The sequence below is a fragment of the Periophthalmus magnuspinnatus genome, chromosome 3, assembly GCF_009829125.3.
Source record: "Periophthalmus magnuspinnatus isolate fPerMag1 chromosome 3, fPerMag1.2.pri, whole genome shotgun sequence".
NCBI lineage: Eukaryota > Metazoa > Chordata > Actinopteri > Gobiiformes > Gobiidae > Periophthalmus > Periophthalmus magnuspinnatus.
In genome coordinates, this window is record NC_047128.1 from 22,336,294 (window position 1) to 22,353,470 (window position 17,177).

A 17,177-nucleotide genomic window follows, 5' to 3' on the forward strand; every position below is an offset into this window, starting at 1 on the left:
GATGGAGGGAGAAGAGAAAAGACAAAGAGAGAGAGGGGGGAGAAAGAAATAAGAGAGAAGTAAGAGTAAAGTGTGGAAAAAGAGTGCAAGAGAATTAGAGAGAGAGAGATGGAGGGAGAAGAGAAAAGACAAAGAGAGAGGGGGGAGAAAGAAATAAGAGAGGGAAGAGCAAAGTGTGGAAAAGAGAGTGTGTAATAGAATTGGAAAGAGAGAGAGAGATGGAGGGAAGAGAGGGAGAGGGGTAGGGGAGGCAAGGAAGAGGGAGAGAGAGGAGGGAGAAGAGAAAAGACAAGGAGAGAGAGGGGGGAGAAAGAAATAAAAGTGAGAGGTAAGAGCAAAGTGTGGAAAAGAGAGTGTGTAAGAGAATTAGAAAGAGAGAGAGATGGAGGGGAGACAGGGAGAGGGGTAGGGGAGACAAGGAAGAGAGAGAGAGAGAGAGAAGGGGGGAGAAGAGAAAAAACAAAGAGGGAGGGGGGGAGAAAGAAATAAGAGAGAAGTAACAATAAAGTGTGGAAAAAGAGTGTGTAAGAGAATTACACAGAGAGAGATGGAGGGAAGAGAGGGAGAGGGGTAGGGGAGGCAAGGAAGAGAGAGAGAGAGAAGGGGGGAGAAGAGAAGGAAAGACAGAGTGGAGAGAAACAAGGAGAGGAGAGAGAAAAAGGAGAAGGAAGAGGGAGTGAGAGAAGAGTGGGGGGGCAAGAGAGAGCAAAGACGAAAGTATGGAAAAAAGAGTAAAATAAGAGTGTAAGAGAACGAGAGAGAGAGAGAGAGAGAGAAAGAGGATAGAGAGAGATGAGAGTGAAAGGCAAGGGGGAGAAGAGTAGACAAACATAGAGTAAAAGAAGGAGAGAGCAAAAGGGAAAGTAGAGAGAAACAGAAAGAGAAGAGGAAAAACAAGGAAAGAGGGAAAAAAGAAGGAAGAGAGTGACAGAGAAAGAAAGGAGAGTGAGGGGAAGGGAAAAGTGTGGAAGAAAGAGAGAGAAGGAGGATAGAGAGAAGAGAGAGAAAAGAGGGGTGGAAAGACTAGAGAGATATGGAGAGAAAGAGAAGAGAGAGTGGAGGGAAGAAAAACTGAATTTAAGAGAATCAGAAAGAGAGACAGAAAGAAGGGGATAGAGAGAAGAGATGCAAGACAAAGGAGGAGTGGAAAGAGTAGAGAAATATAGAGTAAAAGAAGAGAGCGAAAGTCAAGATAAAGAGAGAGAGAGAGAGAGAGGATGAAAGGATATTTATTTAAGAGGACTTTTTGACTTTTAACAATACATTCAGTATACGTCAATAAAAAAGTCAGACACTTCACAACACTACAGAGGAGCGAGAGATAAGCCCGAAAAAGAGAGGAAGAGAGAGAGAGAGAGACGAAAGAGAGAAAGTTTGGACGTAGCGATTTTTCATTGTCCACCCTAAAGACAAACAGTGCAGTAATAATGATGGCGACATGATTTGCAGTGGACTCAGGCTGAGACCACCCCGGAACAGTAAAACACCGACTGGGCCTTTAACCTTATGAAACATTTACACACATTTACACACACACACGCACACACACCCCCACACACACCCACACACACACTTACACACACATACACGTACACACACACACACACAATACTGTATCTGCCTTGTGTCAGTAAAGGAAGTAGACACATGTGTGGGAGTGTAGGAATCACACTCCGTCGATCCATTTCCTGTCTGAGATGTTTTCCCAGGATGCCTTGGGGCGGGCACAATGGCACTTAAGATGTACTAGTGCTTGGATGACTGTACAGATGTTGTTAATGCTTAAGAAAAACACTTATTTTTTATGAACTTGGCTGTGTTTTTTTGGTTTTGGGTTGTTGTTTTTTTTGTTTTTTTTTGAAGCATTGATGATGTTCCTATCAGACTAGTGTTGGATTTAAAACTACGCAAACATGACTGCAAAATAATTGTAATTTCTATAATATTTCTCTGGTCTTAAGGCTTATTTCTGATATCACAGTTCTTCGAAGACTTTTCAGGGCATCTAATTTTGAAACTAGTTTTAGTATTGATTAGTATCTGGGTATATATACTTTTGACAACTCAGGATTAAGGCAGAAAGAGCAGGATTTACACTTGCAGAGACTGATGGGGATCCTTAAATAAACAGATAAACATATTAGACAAAAGAGGGTGTGTTGTGAAGATATCTACTGTCCACACAAGTTAGGATTATGATTGCTTTATATGTGGAAAACCAGGATGAGTTTAATTTAATGGATGTAATTAATGATGTTGTAAACCAAATTGAATGCAACCTGACGATGTACATTTTAGCAAAAAACTGAAAAAAATTGAAACGAATTAAAAGAATAGCTCGAGGCAGAGAGGAAGTTGAGGTAGACTTTTGACAACACAGTTTGAATAGTTACTTGACTTGTGTCTTACATCTGTCCAGGGTGAACCTTCTCCCCGGCAACGCCCAAGGCTCTCCTCCCTCACAAAAGCCAAAGACACAACAGGCAGATAGATAGAGCAGAATTGGGGAAAGAGGGAGGGGGCGCGGTGGAAAAAATGAGGGTAGGATGCAGCCTTGTGAGCCAATTTAAGAAATAACTGCTGATGCATCAGCTATTGACTGTTTGAGCGCTCGTGATAACGCTCAAGGCGAAACTGGGAGCGAAATGACAGCATCAACTGCCTGCAATAAAGTGCAGCGCGCCAGACCAAGGGAGCTCTAATTGACAGCTGCCAACCTAATGGGAGCCATGACGGAAGATTCTGGAAGAGGAGGGGAAGAAAGAGTGTTTATAAAGCATCAGCCACTTATCCTGCAGGAGAGAGGGAGCGAGGGAGGGAGGGACGGAGAGATGGAGGGAGGGAGAGAGTGAGAAAGAGGGGACCGAACTCCTCACTCTTCCTCTGTCTCCTCATGATGATTGCCGTTTGTCTACTCGCACGCTTTTTCATTCGCTAGCGCTTCCTCCATGCCCCAGCACATAATCTGTTTTACAATCTCATTCCCTTTCTGTCCGTCTCGTATGATAGAATATTTAACTATGCAACTCTTCTAGCTCTTTCTATTCTCTGCGCGCTCTGGTCGGGCTCATTGTGGCGCAGCGTAGTGGGACAGCGGGAGCCCGAATGGAGAGCAAGGCCAGAACTAATCAGAGTGTCAGTGAGATGCCTGGGAACAGCTCACTCCACACGGGATGAGGACAGAGCAGAGGAGGCTGGAGGTGGGATACAGCCAGGTTTTAAAGGACAAGTTGGGAATCATAACTTTGCATTGGAGACAGAAGAGAAGAGGGAGAGGGGGGGAAGAAGGGAGGGGAGAGTGGGATGGTGTATTCAGAGGTAGTTGGAAGCTAAAAGTAAAATGGGATATGCCAGCGTGTAGGTGGCTATATTTGAGAGAAGTTCTTTTTATTCAGACATTGTGGGTTACAGAAAAGATGTTTTGCTCAGTTTCTACCCTGTCACAATCATAGGAATATATATATACGACTATAGGATGCTATTACTGACCATATGCAACGAAAAACAAGATGATATCTGGCATTAACATTGTATTGACAGCTACTCTGCGTAGGCCTGTCATGATAACTCATTTTGAAGTTCAATGTATTTCTGAAGTAAATATAGATGCTAAACTAAACTAAACTACTTTATGCTACTGACACAATAACCCTGAAGTAGAATTATCCCCAAAAAACTATTCTAAATGAACGATATGGTTAAAAAATTCTAATGGTGGCAAATAAATACCAGAATGAAACACTTTGGTAGTTAGTTTGTGTCTATAATGAGTCATAGAAGTTATTAATTCAACACTCCAAAGCTCAAATTTAATGGTAGAACTGGAAAAATAACAAAAAGTTCCTGACTAATACTGAGAAAAAGTACACACGATAAATAGTGACCCCTAAAAATATTGTTCTGTTTGTCATGTATTGAATAAGTGGATAGTGGTAAGGTGGATCATAGCCACAGCTGCCCTGGGGTAGAATGACGGAAGCGAGGCTGCCAATCTGCGGCTCCTCTGACCACCACCAACACTCACACACCACATTCATAAAAGGTGAAGGTGAAGTGTCTTGCCTAAGGACACTCATAGTACCAGGCCTAAATGCACTGGGTACTACATAGACCAGTGTATTTCTGTCAGTAACACGGCCACATAAAGTTTGCATTGACTTTCAACGTGCTTCCAATGACAGATTTGCGCTTTCAGTATCTGCATTGTGACTTTGAGTGTAGGAATTACGCTGAATCAGTGAACGAGGAAGTCAGCAAGAAGTTAGCACTATGCAATCACTATTATGAACGATATATTTCCCCAGCTTTGCTAATTATGCTGCATTAATCTCATTAGCATGCTTCATGAAGAAATCAGTGTTGCTGATCCAAATTATTAGTAAAGAATAAGAAGTCTCTACTCCAAATGGCATGTGGGGAAAGGGCAAAAGTGAAACTAAAGCGAGTCTACATAAAACTTTGTTCAGTATTTAGCAATGATTCTATCCACGATGAATATGTTATAATAAAGTACTAAGGTAAATGATAACAACAATGTTAAACTAATTAGAATAATCAGTATAATAAATACAATAAAATAAATTAAAATATAAAAATAAAAATACAAAAAATTAAAAAGAGAAGATATAAATATAAAAAAAAATAATACTACTAAATGTCAGTGTGCTTCTATGTATTAATGCATCCATACCTACACCTGAAAAAAAAAAAAAATAATAATAATAAACAAGATTTTGAGCATACACTAAAACAAGGTACATTTTACATTCCCAAGTCCCCCTGAATACCCCCAGCTGTAATTCCCACCATCTCCACTAGTGCAAAGCGCCACAACCATGTCCTCTCCTCCTCTCCCTCCCGTGTGAGCGAGTATATTTAAATGGGCCACTGCCTTTCCGCTCAACGCCACGGCAACCAGTGCAACGAACACACATCAAGCATGATTAATCTGCCTTTCTCATCTGCAATCAATCACGCACACACACACTAACGCACACTCTAACACACGTACACACAAACCCACCGAAATCACAGAAATCAGCTGCTTTTCCTCCTCATCTCCCATCTATCTCCTATTGGACACAACCAGATCTGTCGCTGTGGTAATATTTAAATAAATCATGCTTAGCCTCCCTGGACACCATGCTGATGATAGGTGTTTGCATGTGGGGGAAAAATATAAAAAAAATAAATAAATAAAATGCATGCAGGTGTAGAATTCTTAGCAGCTAAAAAAAAAAAAAAAATAGCACTGAGTAGCTAATAATGGTTCCTGTCAATGCCATCAATCCAAATTTGAGCTTCAATAGTGTTTATATAAGAAGGTTTGTTTTAAAGGGGCTGTACCAGATGTTAAACTATGAGTAAGGAACATGTTGTTAATGGCTGTAAAAGAAGTTTGTCTCAAGGGACTTCCTGGCAAAATAAAAGTAAAAAAAAAACTGCTGGCTCCACTAAGTTAAGTGATTGTAGTCCATGTCTTGTCCCAGTACAGATATATGGCAAAAGCAGCTCTTAAGAGTTAAAATGAGACCACCGTGTGCTGTCTACGTCTAATTATAGAGCGTTTTATCCTCTGAGAACCAGGAAGTGCAACATTAGCATTACTGTGATGGCAAAACTCTCTGAAACGCTCTCTGAAAGTTGTGTAACGGCATTTACAACCTTATATCAGTAAATATATAGGATGCTGGGAACACGTAAGGTAAGTGAGGGATACCTTTGGACCACTGCAAACTGTTTAAAATGAACTAATTCTGTTTTTCACATTTTTTTATGGTATTATACATCAGATACAGTGGCTTTAATCCCTTCTCTCACTCTAACAGTGAACTGCGATAGATAAACAGCTGCGGTTTAACTATTCTCCAACTGCACAGTGAAAAAGCTCAAATAACGGAACTTCTAATTCTCTCCTTATGTTAAGAGTTTTAATGTGTCCAAAAAGCCCTATACAGGTTTGATGGGATATTGTTAGAGTATTTTTCAGTGGTGGATGAACTAAATGTTTAGACAGAGAGGTAAAAAGTTACTCAAGTATAAGTAAAAGTATCGGGTGAAAAAAATCGACTTAATTACCTGTTTAAAAATGTACTTCAAGACTAAAAAGTACAAATATTTCACAAAAGTGTTCATGTTTTTAAGTGTTAAATGTAGTTAAAATAATTTAAAATGATACATATTTTGGTCAGCAGCAGCAATACAAATCAATTTCTTAATTTTTCTTATGAATTCTGTGTATTTATTTTTGTTTGGTCAAAGTCAAAGCTTGAACTCGAAAACTGTAGTCGGTATGTTACCACGAACATGATAGAAATAACTCCTCAAATCACATGTAAAGTAGTTATTACTTTTCAGTCCAGTTAAAAAATGTAGTGGAGTATAAATGACAGATACCTGCTCTCAAATGTAATAAAGTAAAAGTAAAAAGTATACACTGCAAAACGTACTTAAGTATAGTACAGATATCAAAAAATTCAACTTGAGCACAGTACTTCACTATTTGTACTTTGTTGCCTTCCACCACTGGTATTAACATATGGTAGGAGAAGTGACCTGAGCATGCTGTTTTGAACCTAATTATGATCCCAAACCAACTCCTGCACTTCCTGTATGTGGACATTTTTTCCCAACTTTTTTATTTTCATTTTGTTTTACACTGCTGTTAATAAACATGACAATCTTCTCAAAGTTACCCTCCCTGAACACAATCAACTGCTCATTCAAAAATTACACCGTCAAAACGTATGTGAAGTGTCTTGCCCGAGGACAAAATCATAGTATACAATGATCAGAGATGAGATCGAGCCGCCACAATAACACCAGCTTCCAAAACCAACCAGTGGATTCAAACGCCGCTAATATTTGACACATAATCATACAATACATTTCAAATTTCTGCTAATATTTCAAACACGTTATGATAAATATTTAACCCAAAAATGAATCTCCATTATTTGTCAAAAGTGCCACTATGAACAGAGGGCACTGCCTTTATTTTTAGACATTTTGGAACAATGGCTTCCCAGTTGGACATGGGGAGGGGATAAAAGTTTTAAGTTTAAAAGTGTTTTATGAAAATACACAGGCGTTTGATGTGTAAGCTTCCTCTTGCTGTAACAATGATCTGTTTGGTCTGGGTCGGTCTTTGAAGCCTGGAGCACAGAGCTGGAGCATTGTCCTCCCCTGGTGTTCTGAGTGCTGTGAAAATAAACTACAAGGCTACTTAGGGTTTAGAGAGAGGAGATGGGAGAAGTAAGTGATGCGAATGGACCAATGACTGATAAGAGAGACAGGTGATTGTGTTAGGGTAAGAAAAAAAAAAAAACTATATGGCAACGTTTAAGAGGAACAAATGCTACACAAAACTATCCGCCAAGTGCGTTAACGTATTTGAGCAAAATGAGTATGGCCCCAGTACAGATCAGTGTCAAAAGAGACCACTGTGTGCCGTCTGCGTCGAATTATAAAGCGTTTTTTTTAATTGTCAGATGATCAGGAAGTGCACTGTTAGCATGCTAGTGTGCTTGTTTAGCTTTAACGTCTCTGCAAAACACCGCTGTGATCTGTGTCGTTAAGTGCACTAATGAAATAATTGCAGTGAATAATTGGGATGTTGGTAATTAAGAGACGGGAGAGACTGTGTTGGAAATGAAATGGGAAAAAATAAATAAATTGAATAAATAAAAAAATTTTAAAAATACATTGTGGTGTATTGTGATTGTGAATTTATAACTTGGGTTTTGGGGTCATAGTCTCAAATTTGGTTCAGTGGATTAAATGGATTCTATGGCTGTGTATGGTTAAATTAATAATAATTAAAAGAAAAAAATGATTTAAAAATGGCAGAAAAAAATCTAAGAAAAAAAATCTAAGACATATTTTTTTTTTATTAAAAAAAAGTAAAAAAAAAAAATAAAATTAAACAAAAAACAACAACTTTGATTTGCTTATTATCAAAGAAATAAATACTTTTAAAAACTCTTGTTCAACCCCAGTACCCAGTCTAGTGGTTAAATGAAATACCTCACAGTCATAAGCTTATACATAGCTAATAAAAATGAATTATTAACTATTACTAACGAGGACAATAAGGCCTAGGATTTCGTAAACAAATTAAGAATCTCACATATTTTTATAGGTCTGCCTTGTTGTATTCATGGGTTCATTTAAATTGCTCATCGTCGTGGCAACTGTCCTAGATTCTCATCATTGTGAAACCCACAGATAGCCCATTGTACCACTTCTATTGTGTTAATTACAAATGATTAGGCTTGCTTCTGACAAATTGATTTCCAAGGAGCAAAACAAATGCATACAAATTGAATGCAATTAGATCAACAAGTAACCGGAAATCAACGATATATAGACTATACGTACAACATGACAAGTGCAAAAAAAAAGGTAAATTCAAAAATGAAGAAATGATAATATTGACTGTAAGGATTTAATTTTTATTGTGGTCTGAAGTTGTGCCAGAATATCATGGCTATATTGGACATTTTAGGAGAAGAAAGTGACTTCAATGTAATGTTGTTTTCAAGTCTGCAAACCTATTAATGCTAATGAGTATGGCTGGCTAGGGCACATCTTTAGCCGCTCGCTTCCATTTGTAGTTTAGGTTTCCATGCCAACGCTTCAGACATTTTACCACTCCATTGCCCAACCCATTACCTGTTATAGGGGTACAAGTGGGCACGGGTGGGGTAGGGGGGAGGGTGTGGGGGGTGGGTACAGACTGAAAGAGGGCGCAGAGGGGACCAAAAAACAGGGACGGTGCTGTAAGATCAAGTTGCTTACATCAAACCACGCTGCGGACCTAATTGGCGAGCGTGACAGTGTGCGGATCTTGTCATCTCCAATCATTAGCGCTGTCACAGATCCATCAGATGCTAGGCTAATTAGGAGAACGCTAATGAAGCTGGCAAAACAAGTCTGATTTTTTTTTTTTTTTTCCGAGACGTTAGCTTTTGGGTATGTGTGTGTAGTGTCTAAAAAGTAAGCATGGGGATTATTTTTATTATTATTTTTTTCCTCAAATTTTAAAGATGTCAAAGTGTTTTTACATCATAAGTCTATTTTTTTATTTTTTTATTTTTATTTTTTTTATGATTTTGCAGATAAATATAAAATTGCAATTATATTTATTGTCTATTTTTGAATTGAAAACTCTATTTGCTAACAGGGCTAAAATATGTGGGAAGGGGTGTTTAGTAGTTAGTATTAACATTTGAAAAAAAAACAAAAAAAACAAAACAAACACCAACAGCTAAACTAAAAAGTCTTAAGCTATAGGGGACATTTTGGTGAAGATACATAGTTAGCAGATTTTATACATAATTGTACTGCATAAAACGAAATATTTTGATCTCTCGTTTGCTCATTTCTTTTTGAGTGAATGGATTTTTACCATCTCTGATTTGGATTCGATTGTGATTCATACTTCCACCCCATCCGCTAACACATGTTCCGACTTAGCCGCGCAATTAAAACCTTCCCGGATTAAGTCGCATTTTAATAACCAGCTTCACCTTTTTTAACCTAATCGTCCCATTTATCTCATTTGCTCACATTTGATGGTTGAATGATTCCCTTTAGAAAATACCTGCTACTACATTTTTGGCCCCGAAGTTGCACCGTAATTTCCTCATTGCAGGACACAGGAACTACGCCAGACATAAAAGCAAGGGGAAAAAAAGTGGGAGGGAGATTGACGAAACGCATTCAAATGGAAGGTTGTTAGCATGGGTGGGGTACGGGGTTTTTTTTCCAAGTTCCTAATCAGGGCCCTATCATTTGCCATCCTCCTATAACCGTCGCAAATGCGCAATCAATTTGTCAACGCCTCGTGTGCCATGCAGTTCGCCCGGACCTTATAACTTGCAGCTGTGAACAAGGGATGGAGAGAAACAGAGGAAGAGAGAAAGAAAGAGACTGAAGGGAGAGTTAGGAAGAAGTAAAACAAGAAGTTGACGATAATCGCTTTTGTTTGGCGCCATTTTGATTCACGTGATTTTAGGCCAGAAGGAAAAGTTGCTATAGTTGTATTTGTCAGTCTGTCTATTTATAATTTCATATAGAATTCTACCACCAAGTTTGGTTTGGTTTGCGCTAACGAATTGTCTGGTAGTTGTATTTTTGCACGTTTTGTTTACATGCAACTGCACAACTTATATAAAAGTAAAGGAGGAAATCGGAGACACTGTAAAAGTTTTCATTTTGCTTTGTCAAATACTTGAAAAATTAACAGATTTAAAACAAAAAGGCCTTCACAATATCACTCCTAGCGGTAGTATACGATCATACTGCAAATTAACTCTACGCTTGAAATGTGGTGAGGTGAGAAAGGGAAGAAATGTGTGCGAAAAATAAATAAATGAATGTCAAAGTCGTCACATAAGTTGTCAAAGTTAAAAATATGAAATTGTCTTTGGCCTGTCAATCTGTTAGCATATGGGTTTTCAAAGTGAAGATTTGGTAAATAACCATGGTAAATAACAAAAAAGCATAACTTTTGACCAATGAAAAGTACTCAAAATGGCGCCTGTAAACTGAAAGCTGTGATTCATGAATATACTACTATTACTTGAATACAGAACAATTATATCTTATGTGGATTTGCATAGTTGGTTTATAGTTCATTTGTATTTTAACCAACACATCACTCCTTACTGTATTTGTTGAGCAGCATTTCGAAAAATAAACAAGTTGCCAATCGCCATTCGCCTGTCGCCATTTTGTTTCTTGCCCAGAATTAAAAGTCATCTTGCCTCTCCATGCATCCATCCATCTATCTATCGTTCTGTCCACCCATCCTCCTCGCCACCCCCTCCTCCCTCCATTCCTCCCTCCCTCCTTCCCTCCTTCCCTCCCTCTTTCCCTCCAACCACTGTGTCCATTAGGGCTAAAACATTTTGATCAAGCGGGGCCCTGGGCTGAGAATACATAGTCTCCTGATGTGTGCCAGCCTCTGATTGACCATTAGGGCCATTGACGAATGTGGCTGTCAGGATCCAGACAATTAAATCAAATATGAAACAAAGTCGCTCTGACGGGGGCGCTTTTCTGATGGAGCTAACCAGTCTTCCGCCTCGCGATTAAGCTAATAGTTGCATTTTTCACAGCACTATAAAAACTATTCCTGTTTACTTGCGTTGCGTTGTGTGTTAGTGCTGAACGATTTCGGCAAAACATCGAATTGCGGTGTTTTTTAACGAGCGTTACGATTACGATTAGGTTTTAAAATTTGAATAATCGGATTGTGTTCATAGTGCATGTTTTAAACATCTCTAGTAGCATTAACATTAGACATAAGACTGAAATATGAAGCTCGTGCATTTCAGAACTTGTTTGTAGAGGTCGAAACTTCAGGGTTAGATGTTTCTTTTAGGACATTTTGTATTTGTAAAAGCAATTTGCTAATTTGGATTAGATCGAGATTAATGGTACACCCCCAATATGTGTGTGTGTGTGTGTGTGTGTGAGTGTGTGTGTGTGTATATGAAGGGGTGTGTATGTGTGTGTATGTGTGTGGGGGGTGTAATTATAATCTTTTGTGTGTGTGTGTGTGTGTGTGTGCAGGTAGAAGTCAAAGGCTATATTTCTTCGATGCAAGAAGTAGCAAACACGAGTGTGCGGAAGGTAATACGGCCTAAAATAAAAAGTTAAAGGTCGCACATAAATCACAACAATTCTCTATTAGAAGAATGGGGGTATACGCAATGCCGCCATCTTTGTTACAGTATGCGGCAAAGACGAAATTTTAGAAGTAGTAATAGAGTAGAATTTGAAAACACACTACCTGGGTTTCTTTTAAATGAACTGACTTACAAAGGATAGGGTAGGCTTACGAAAATATAGTAAATTTGCAAGAAAAAGACACAAATGAGTCTTATAATATTGAAACTTTGGTATATTTGCAAGGCATACAAATATTTAGAAATAGAAATTTAAACTTAACAGCTAAATAATAATAAAAAAAAATCAAAAACAATATTAAAAATAGGTCAGTTTCACATGGATATATCTACATGCATTCACATATCAGATCAAATACAAGATGGTTGCGCAATCCACTTTAATAACTGAGCGAATCCTTTTGTTTTCTTATTGTAAATGTAACTATAACATAAATCGCTGCGTTACTTCGAAGCCAACAGAAGTGTTCCATGACCAGCCAATCGAATGTAACTTTTAATTGCAAATAGTCTGACCAACAACACAACATTTTTGCTTCGTTTTTGTAAATAGATTTAATTCCTTCCTATAGTGCTTGTTTAAAATAGGATCGCACAGAAAAAGGTCGGAAATGCAAGTCAATAAAAGGAGAGTGAAAACAGATAAATAGCCGCAATTAAAAGCCAAGCGTTAATGGCTACAAGTTTGTGAGGCCAGACGTGACTTCAGAGAGAGGGAGAGAAAGAGAGAGAAGAGCGGATGGAGGGAGAGAGTAGGAGAGAAAGAAAGAAAGAGAGAGAGGGAGGAAGAGGAGGAGGGGGAAAAGAGAGAGAGAGAGAGAGAGGGAGACTTGATTTATTGACACTTATCGGGAATGAACAGATCAAAGGCTGGCCGGCATGACGGGTGATCAATCAGGCATCAAATCAAAGATGGCGATTGTCCATTAAAGTCCGCTTCCAGTACACTCCCTCCCTCTCTCCCTCCTTACGCGGGCTGTAAAATAATCTTTAGGCTAAGGGCGAGAAAGTCTTTCCCAGAAACAGAAGAGAAAAGCGGAGTTGATAGAAAAACAAAAGTGGAACGGGATTGTGGAGATGTTACCACAAGGATGCCAGCGTAAAAATAGTGCAAAGTTAGTTTAAATAGGGAAAAAGTGACAAATGTATAATGTAAAGGTTGGAAATAAAAAGTGGAAACTAAATGAAACAAATTGCAAAACAAAAAGATAGTGTCATTCAAATGCAATTCATACTTTGCGTCACTACCAAATATTCAAAATGCCAAATCTTTAAAATATTAATTCATACTTTCTTGCTTAAAGCCACTCAACTTTTGCTTAAGATATAATTGAAAAAAAAAAGTCTAAAAAGAGTCTAAAAATTTAAATTATGACATATATGTAAACAATAAGAAACCATGCAAAATCTCCCTATTCAAAGCCGTCTAAATCACACGTTACTTTGGCACAGAGACTGTCAGCTGACCCTAACACTTCACCAATTGTCTCAGCTACACTCTATGGATCTCTAATTCTTTAGTCAATAAGTACAAGCCGAGAGGACCAGGAGCAGACCGGAGAGTGGATGGTGGGGGCTTGTTTCAGTGGCGGAAATGTTCGTAGTAAATACAGGAACGCTGTTAAGAAAACTGATTTAAAATAAAAGTGTTTATCAAATGTGTGCATGAACCTGTTTTGACCATTACAGAGGGACAAAACAGCTCCTCTCTACACTTGCCCTCTGCAGGAACTCTGACCTGTGACCTTTAGAAGTGCTGCAACTATTTACTCAAAGCATTGTGTGTCACCTGTAAATGTCCACACTTCTGTTCAGGAGGCAAATGTAGTAGGTTAGGTCAGTAAACACAATGTAAACATGTGTTTTAGACAATGTCAGTAAAGCACTCTCAGCATGATGTAACCGAATAGGGCACAGATGATAGCAGTTGTCTATCAGGGGAATCATTACTGCGCGCATTACAGGACATGTGCTGTGGAAGGCTGGGAAACTTGTTCTCTGAGTGCTTCAACAAAAGATGCTTTTGCGGTTCCATAATGTGGGAAATGTCAATGAAAAGTAAGTGAATGAGGGAGGGGTGGTAGTGGGGGGCACGGAGGGAGAGAGCAGAAAGAGAGAGATAGCTGTAGAGTTGGCATACAAAGCCGAGTCAGTGCGTACCTGAGGCGCGCCGGGGCGCTTGCTGCTTCCTCCGCGGCATGTTGTACTGTTGCGGCCCGCAGTCCGGGGGATTCTTCTCCTCTCCTGACCCCCGGTGATCCGATCACCCGAGGCTGCCTCGGGGGATCCGCGAAGCCTTTGATACACAGTTCCCCCCGTGGGTGTGCTCCTAGGGCTCCCACATAGAGAGGAGCGGAGTGTGCGTGCGCGGGGCGTGCGTCTGACGAGGACGTTCGAAAACAAAACACAAAAAAAGAGGTAGAAGCGAAGAGGAGCAGATGATGGGGCGGGAAAGGCAGCGTGGTTTCCCCGTGTCGCTGCTCGCTCTATGTCCGCCTCTCTCTCGGATAGACAGAAGAGACTCCGCGGTAGAAAAACCAAACAAGGATCGTTAAAAGCGTCAGGGTGATCCTCTGTAGTTGTCGTCGAGGGCTGAAACTGGAAAGCTTGAAGAAAGGAATAAAAACAAACGTGGCGTCAGTCAAAAGTCCGCAAACAACGGGGACAACAACACATCAAGAGCTGCCACAACTGAAGCCCTGCGCCTCCTCTACGGTTCAAGCTCTCCGCCGCTGATGGGCGTCACGTAGCTCTCTGTCTCTCTCACTCACACGCACACACACGCTCACAAGCCCTCTCTCACTCCTCGTGCTGTCTCCCACAGCCCTCGCGCTCCCGTACTGTCATTCACAGCTTGATCCGAGCTCAAAACGAGCTGCGGTGAAAAGGAAACAGTGAGCGTAAAATGCAAAACACGGTGCGTAAGGTGCACGTGTACACGTTTCCATTTAACCTGCACTAGAACGGACATGCACTGTTCGCTGACTGACGTGAAGGCGTCACGTATTCACTTTACTTACTTTGTGCTGTCGATATCCTCCAAACACACACGCGACTCAAAGCGCCCGTGCACACGGAAGCGTAGCGTTAAAATCCATTCTGAACTGAGGCGGTTTGTTTCTTGGTTGAGAAAAGCAGAAGAAAAATTTGGAGGTGACAGTCAGGAGCGGTCGCTAACACGGGCTGCCCCTTGTGCGTCTTGCGTGGTGTACTTTTGACTGCTGTTTTGTCCAACACAAATCCACTCTAGGGGGCAAGTCACTCAGTCACTCTTGAGGTTAAGTGTACGTGCGTGTGCGCGTGTGTGAATCGATGAGATGCGCGCTTGATTGGGTCTCCCTTGTTGTAATAATGTACATGAGGAAAAGGAGGAGGTGGTGGAGGAGGGACGGGCTCACGCATGCCGCATGGCTCAAGCGCAACGACTTCTTCTAACGACTGTAGAGCCAAGCACTTTGTCGGTCGTTGCTGGTACTTTTAAGTCCCTTTTACCTGGCGTGGAGCTACTTCAACAACTCTCGTTTGAATGCCACGCAAAACATTTGCTTCAAACTGATTTTTTTTATTTTTACAGGTAAGCTCCTCGCTCCAAACACAAGTTTCTTTTTGCCTTTTCAGTGAAGCGTAAAAGTTTTGAAGCCGTTGCTGGATCATATGTTTTCCTTTGTTTTTTAGGCGCCCCTCGAAGAAGCAGGCAAAGGAGAGAAGAGTGCTGAAGAGGAGGGCAGTGAGGGTGAGTTGCCTAAAGGCTGTCTCTCTCTTCCCTGTGCCAGATGTGCTACCTCCGCTGCCACAGCCGCTGCTGCCGCCTGCCTGCTGCTACAGAGCCTCGTCTCTCGCGCTCATCAACACAGAAGGCGCTCCTTTCGTCGTCCCTGATCCGCCTGGGGAATCAGATCTACCCCGCGTGTGTCTTAAAACCCCCGAGTGCGTCCGCTGCTTCCTCGAGGTTCTTCTTTCCACCGATCGACGTTGTTTTCGCCCTAATCTCGTCGCCGAAATGTGTGCGCCGCTCCACCACTGCGTGCCGTTAGATCCGCCCAAGCATCTGTCCGTCTTTCCATTGGCGCATCCATCAGTGTCACACACACATACTCGCGCGTGCACACTACTACAATACCCCTCCCACCCGACAGTTTACACTCAAACATAACGCACACGCACGCGTACACACAAGGGTGCATGCGCGCGCTCACGGGCAATGGAGAGCTCTCCTCGCGGTGTGACTGACACAGTACGCGCTGTGAGAAGCCCGTCAGCGAGCTCCTGGCGCTGCCTTTGATACACGCAGCAGCTGTTTGATCTGCTCTGAGACACTTTGGTCTCCAAATAAAGCAGCAACGATAGGTAAAAGTGCTGATACAAACTGCGACTTTGATTTTAAACTCTTTCAGATATTTTGCCTGCTTGATGTTTGAAGTAATTTGCCCTGTCCATTTGTTGAAAATGTGACTTGATCCGTAGTTTCACTTTGTTCGGAAGAAAGTGGAAGTTTTAAAAGCCAGAATGGGTGCAACCCCATAAATGTCTTAATTCAACTGCTGGGGGGGGAAAAATCATTTCACTTTTTTTAATGCCACTAAACCAACGATGCGCAGCGTGCGGTTTTATAGCCTAAATATTGCACTTTTCCATCATTAACGTCACAAACATTACGAATGCATTTATCTTTTATCTACATTCCTAACTTTAACACGTGAGTCAAATTGCTTTTTACTCTGTTTCAAAATGTTCTAAAAATTACAAAAGCCACATATTAAGTTGAAACTACATGGAACTTTTAACAAAACGCGATAAAATATGGTTGACGAAATAATGTCCACATTTATACTGCGCATTTCTGTCTCATTTACGATTCAATCACACGCACGGAGGCAGTTTGTAACATGATCAAATATGGTTTAGTTTAGAGGAACAGATTTCGAGCCCTCACTTTCTCTGGGAGACGGAGATCAGTGCGTGCGCAGCGGAGGTAGGTCCTGGGATTTACGCAGCAGCATGCGCAAGGGCTTGGGTCAGGAACTTCAGAACAACATACTGCAAAATGTAGTTTGTAAACTATTCAGAACTGTGCTTAAAGTACAATTAGAAACATGCTATAGTGTTTTTATAAATGCTATCTGCTCTCTGTAACCACCGTGGAGATAATTACATACTTGTGAAGAAAGTCAGGCAAGTTTTATGATGAATAATGATTGAACATAACTGCATTTGATAAGACAGAGTAAATTAATACAACATTTTCATTATGTTGATAATTAGGCTACTGTCATATAAGAGGATATTATTATTTTTATTTTATTTTTATTTATTTTTATTATTATTATTCAAGCCTAATCAGACGCCCCCTATACAAAAAAGCATGTCAAAATAGGCCTAATAATAGACTTAGAGACTGCCATTTTTTTTTATTTCCGTGTGTGTGATTGTATGAGGCACAGAGAGGACGGAGAAGGCACGTTACACAGAAAGAAGAGTGCA

At 40.4% G+C, this 17,177-nt stretch overlaps 1 protein-coding gene across 2 annotated transcripts in view; it reads right to left on the reverse strand.

The window, feature by feature from the left end:
- tshz3b (teashirt zinc finger homeobox 3b) overlaps positions 1-15,775 on the reverse strand; it is a 63,017-nt gene extending 47,242 nt beyond the window's left edge. Inside the window, exons 1-2 of one of the 2 annotated variants that reach the window (XM_055230583.1) lie at positions 14,717-15,775; positions 13,857-14,302 (exon numbers count right to left, since the gene is read on the reverse strand). In XM_055230583.1, coding sequence (XP_055086558.1) covers positions 13,857-13,896 — 40 coding nt within the window. In that variant the 5' untranslated portion in view covers positions 13,897-14,302; positions 14,717-15,775. Of the gene's footprint in view, positions 1-9,604; positions 9,735-13,856; positions 14,303-14,716 lie in introns of those variants that run through there. The other variant, XM_055230574.1, reaches the window with a different exon arrangement.
- Positions 15,776-17,177: the final 1,402 nt, after the last annotated feature.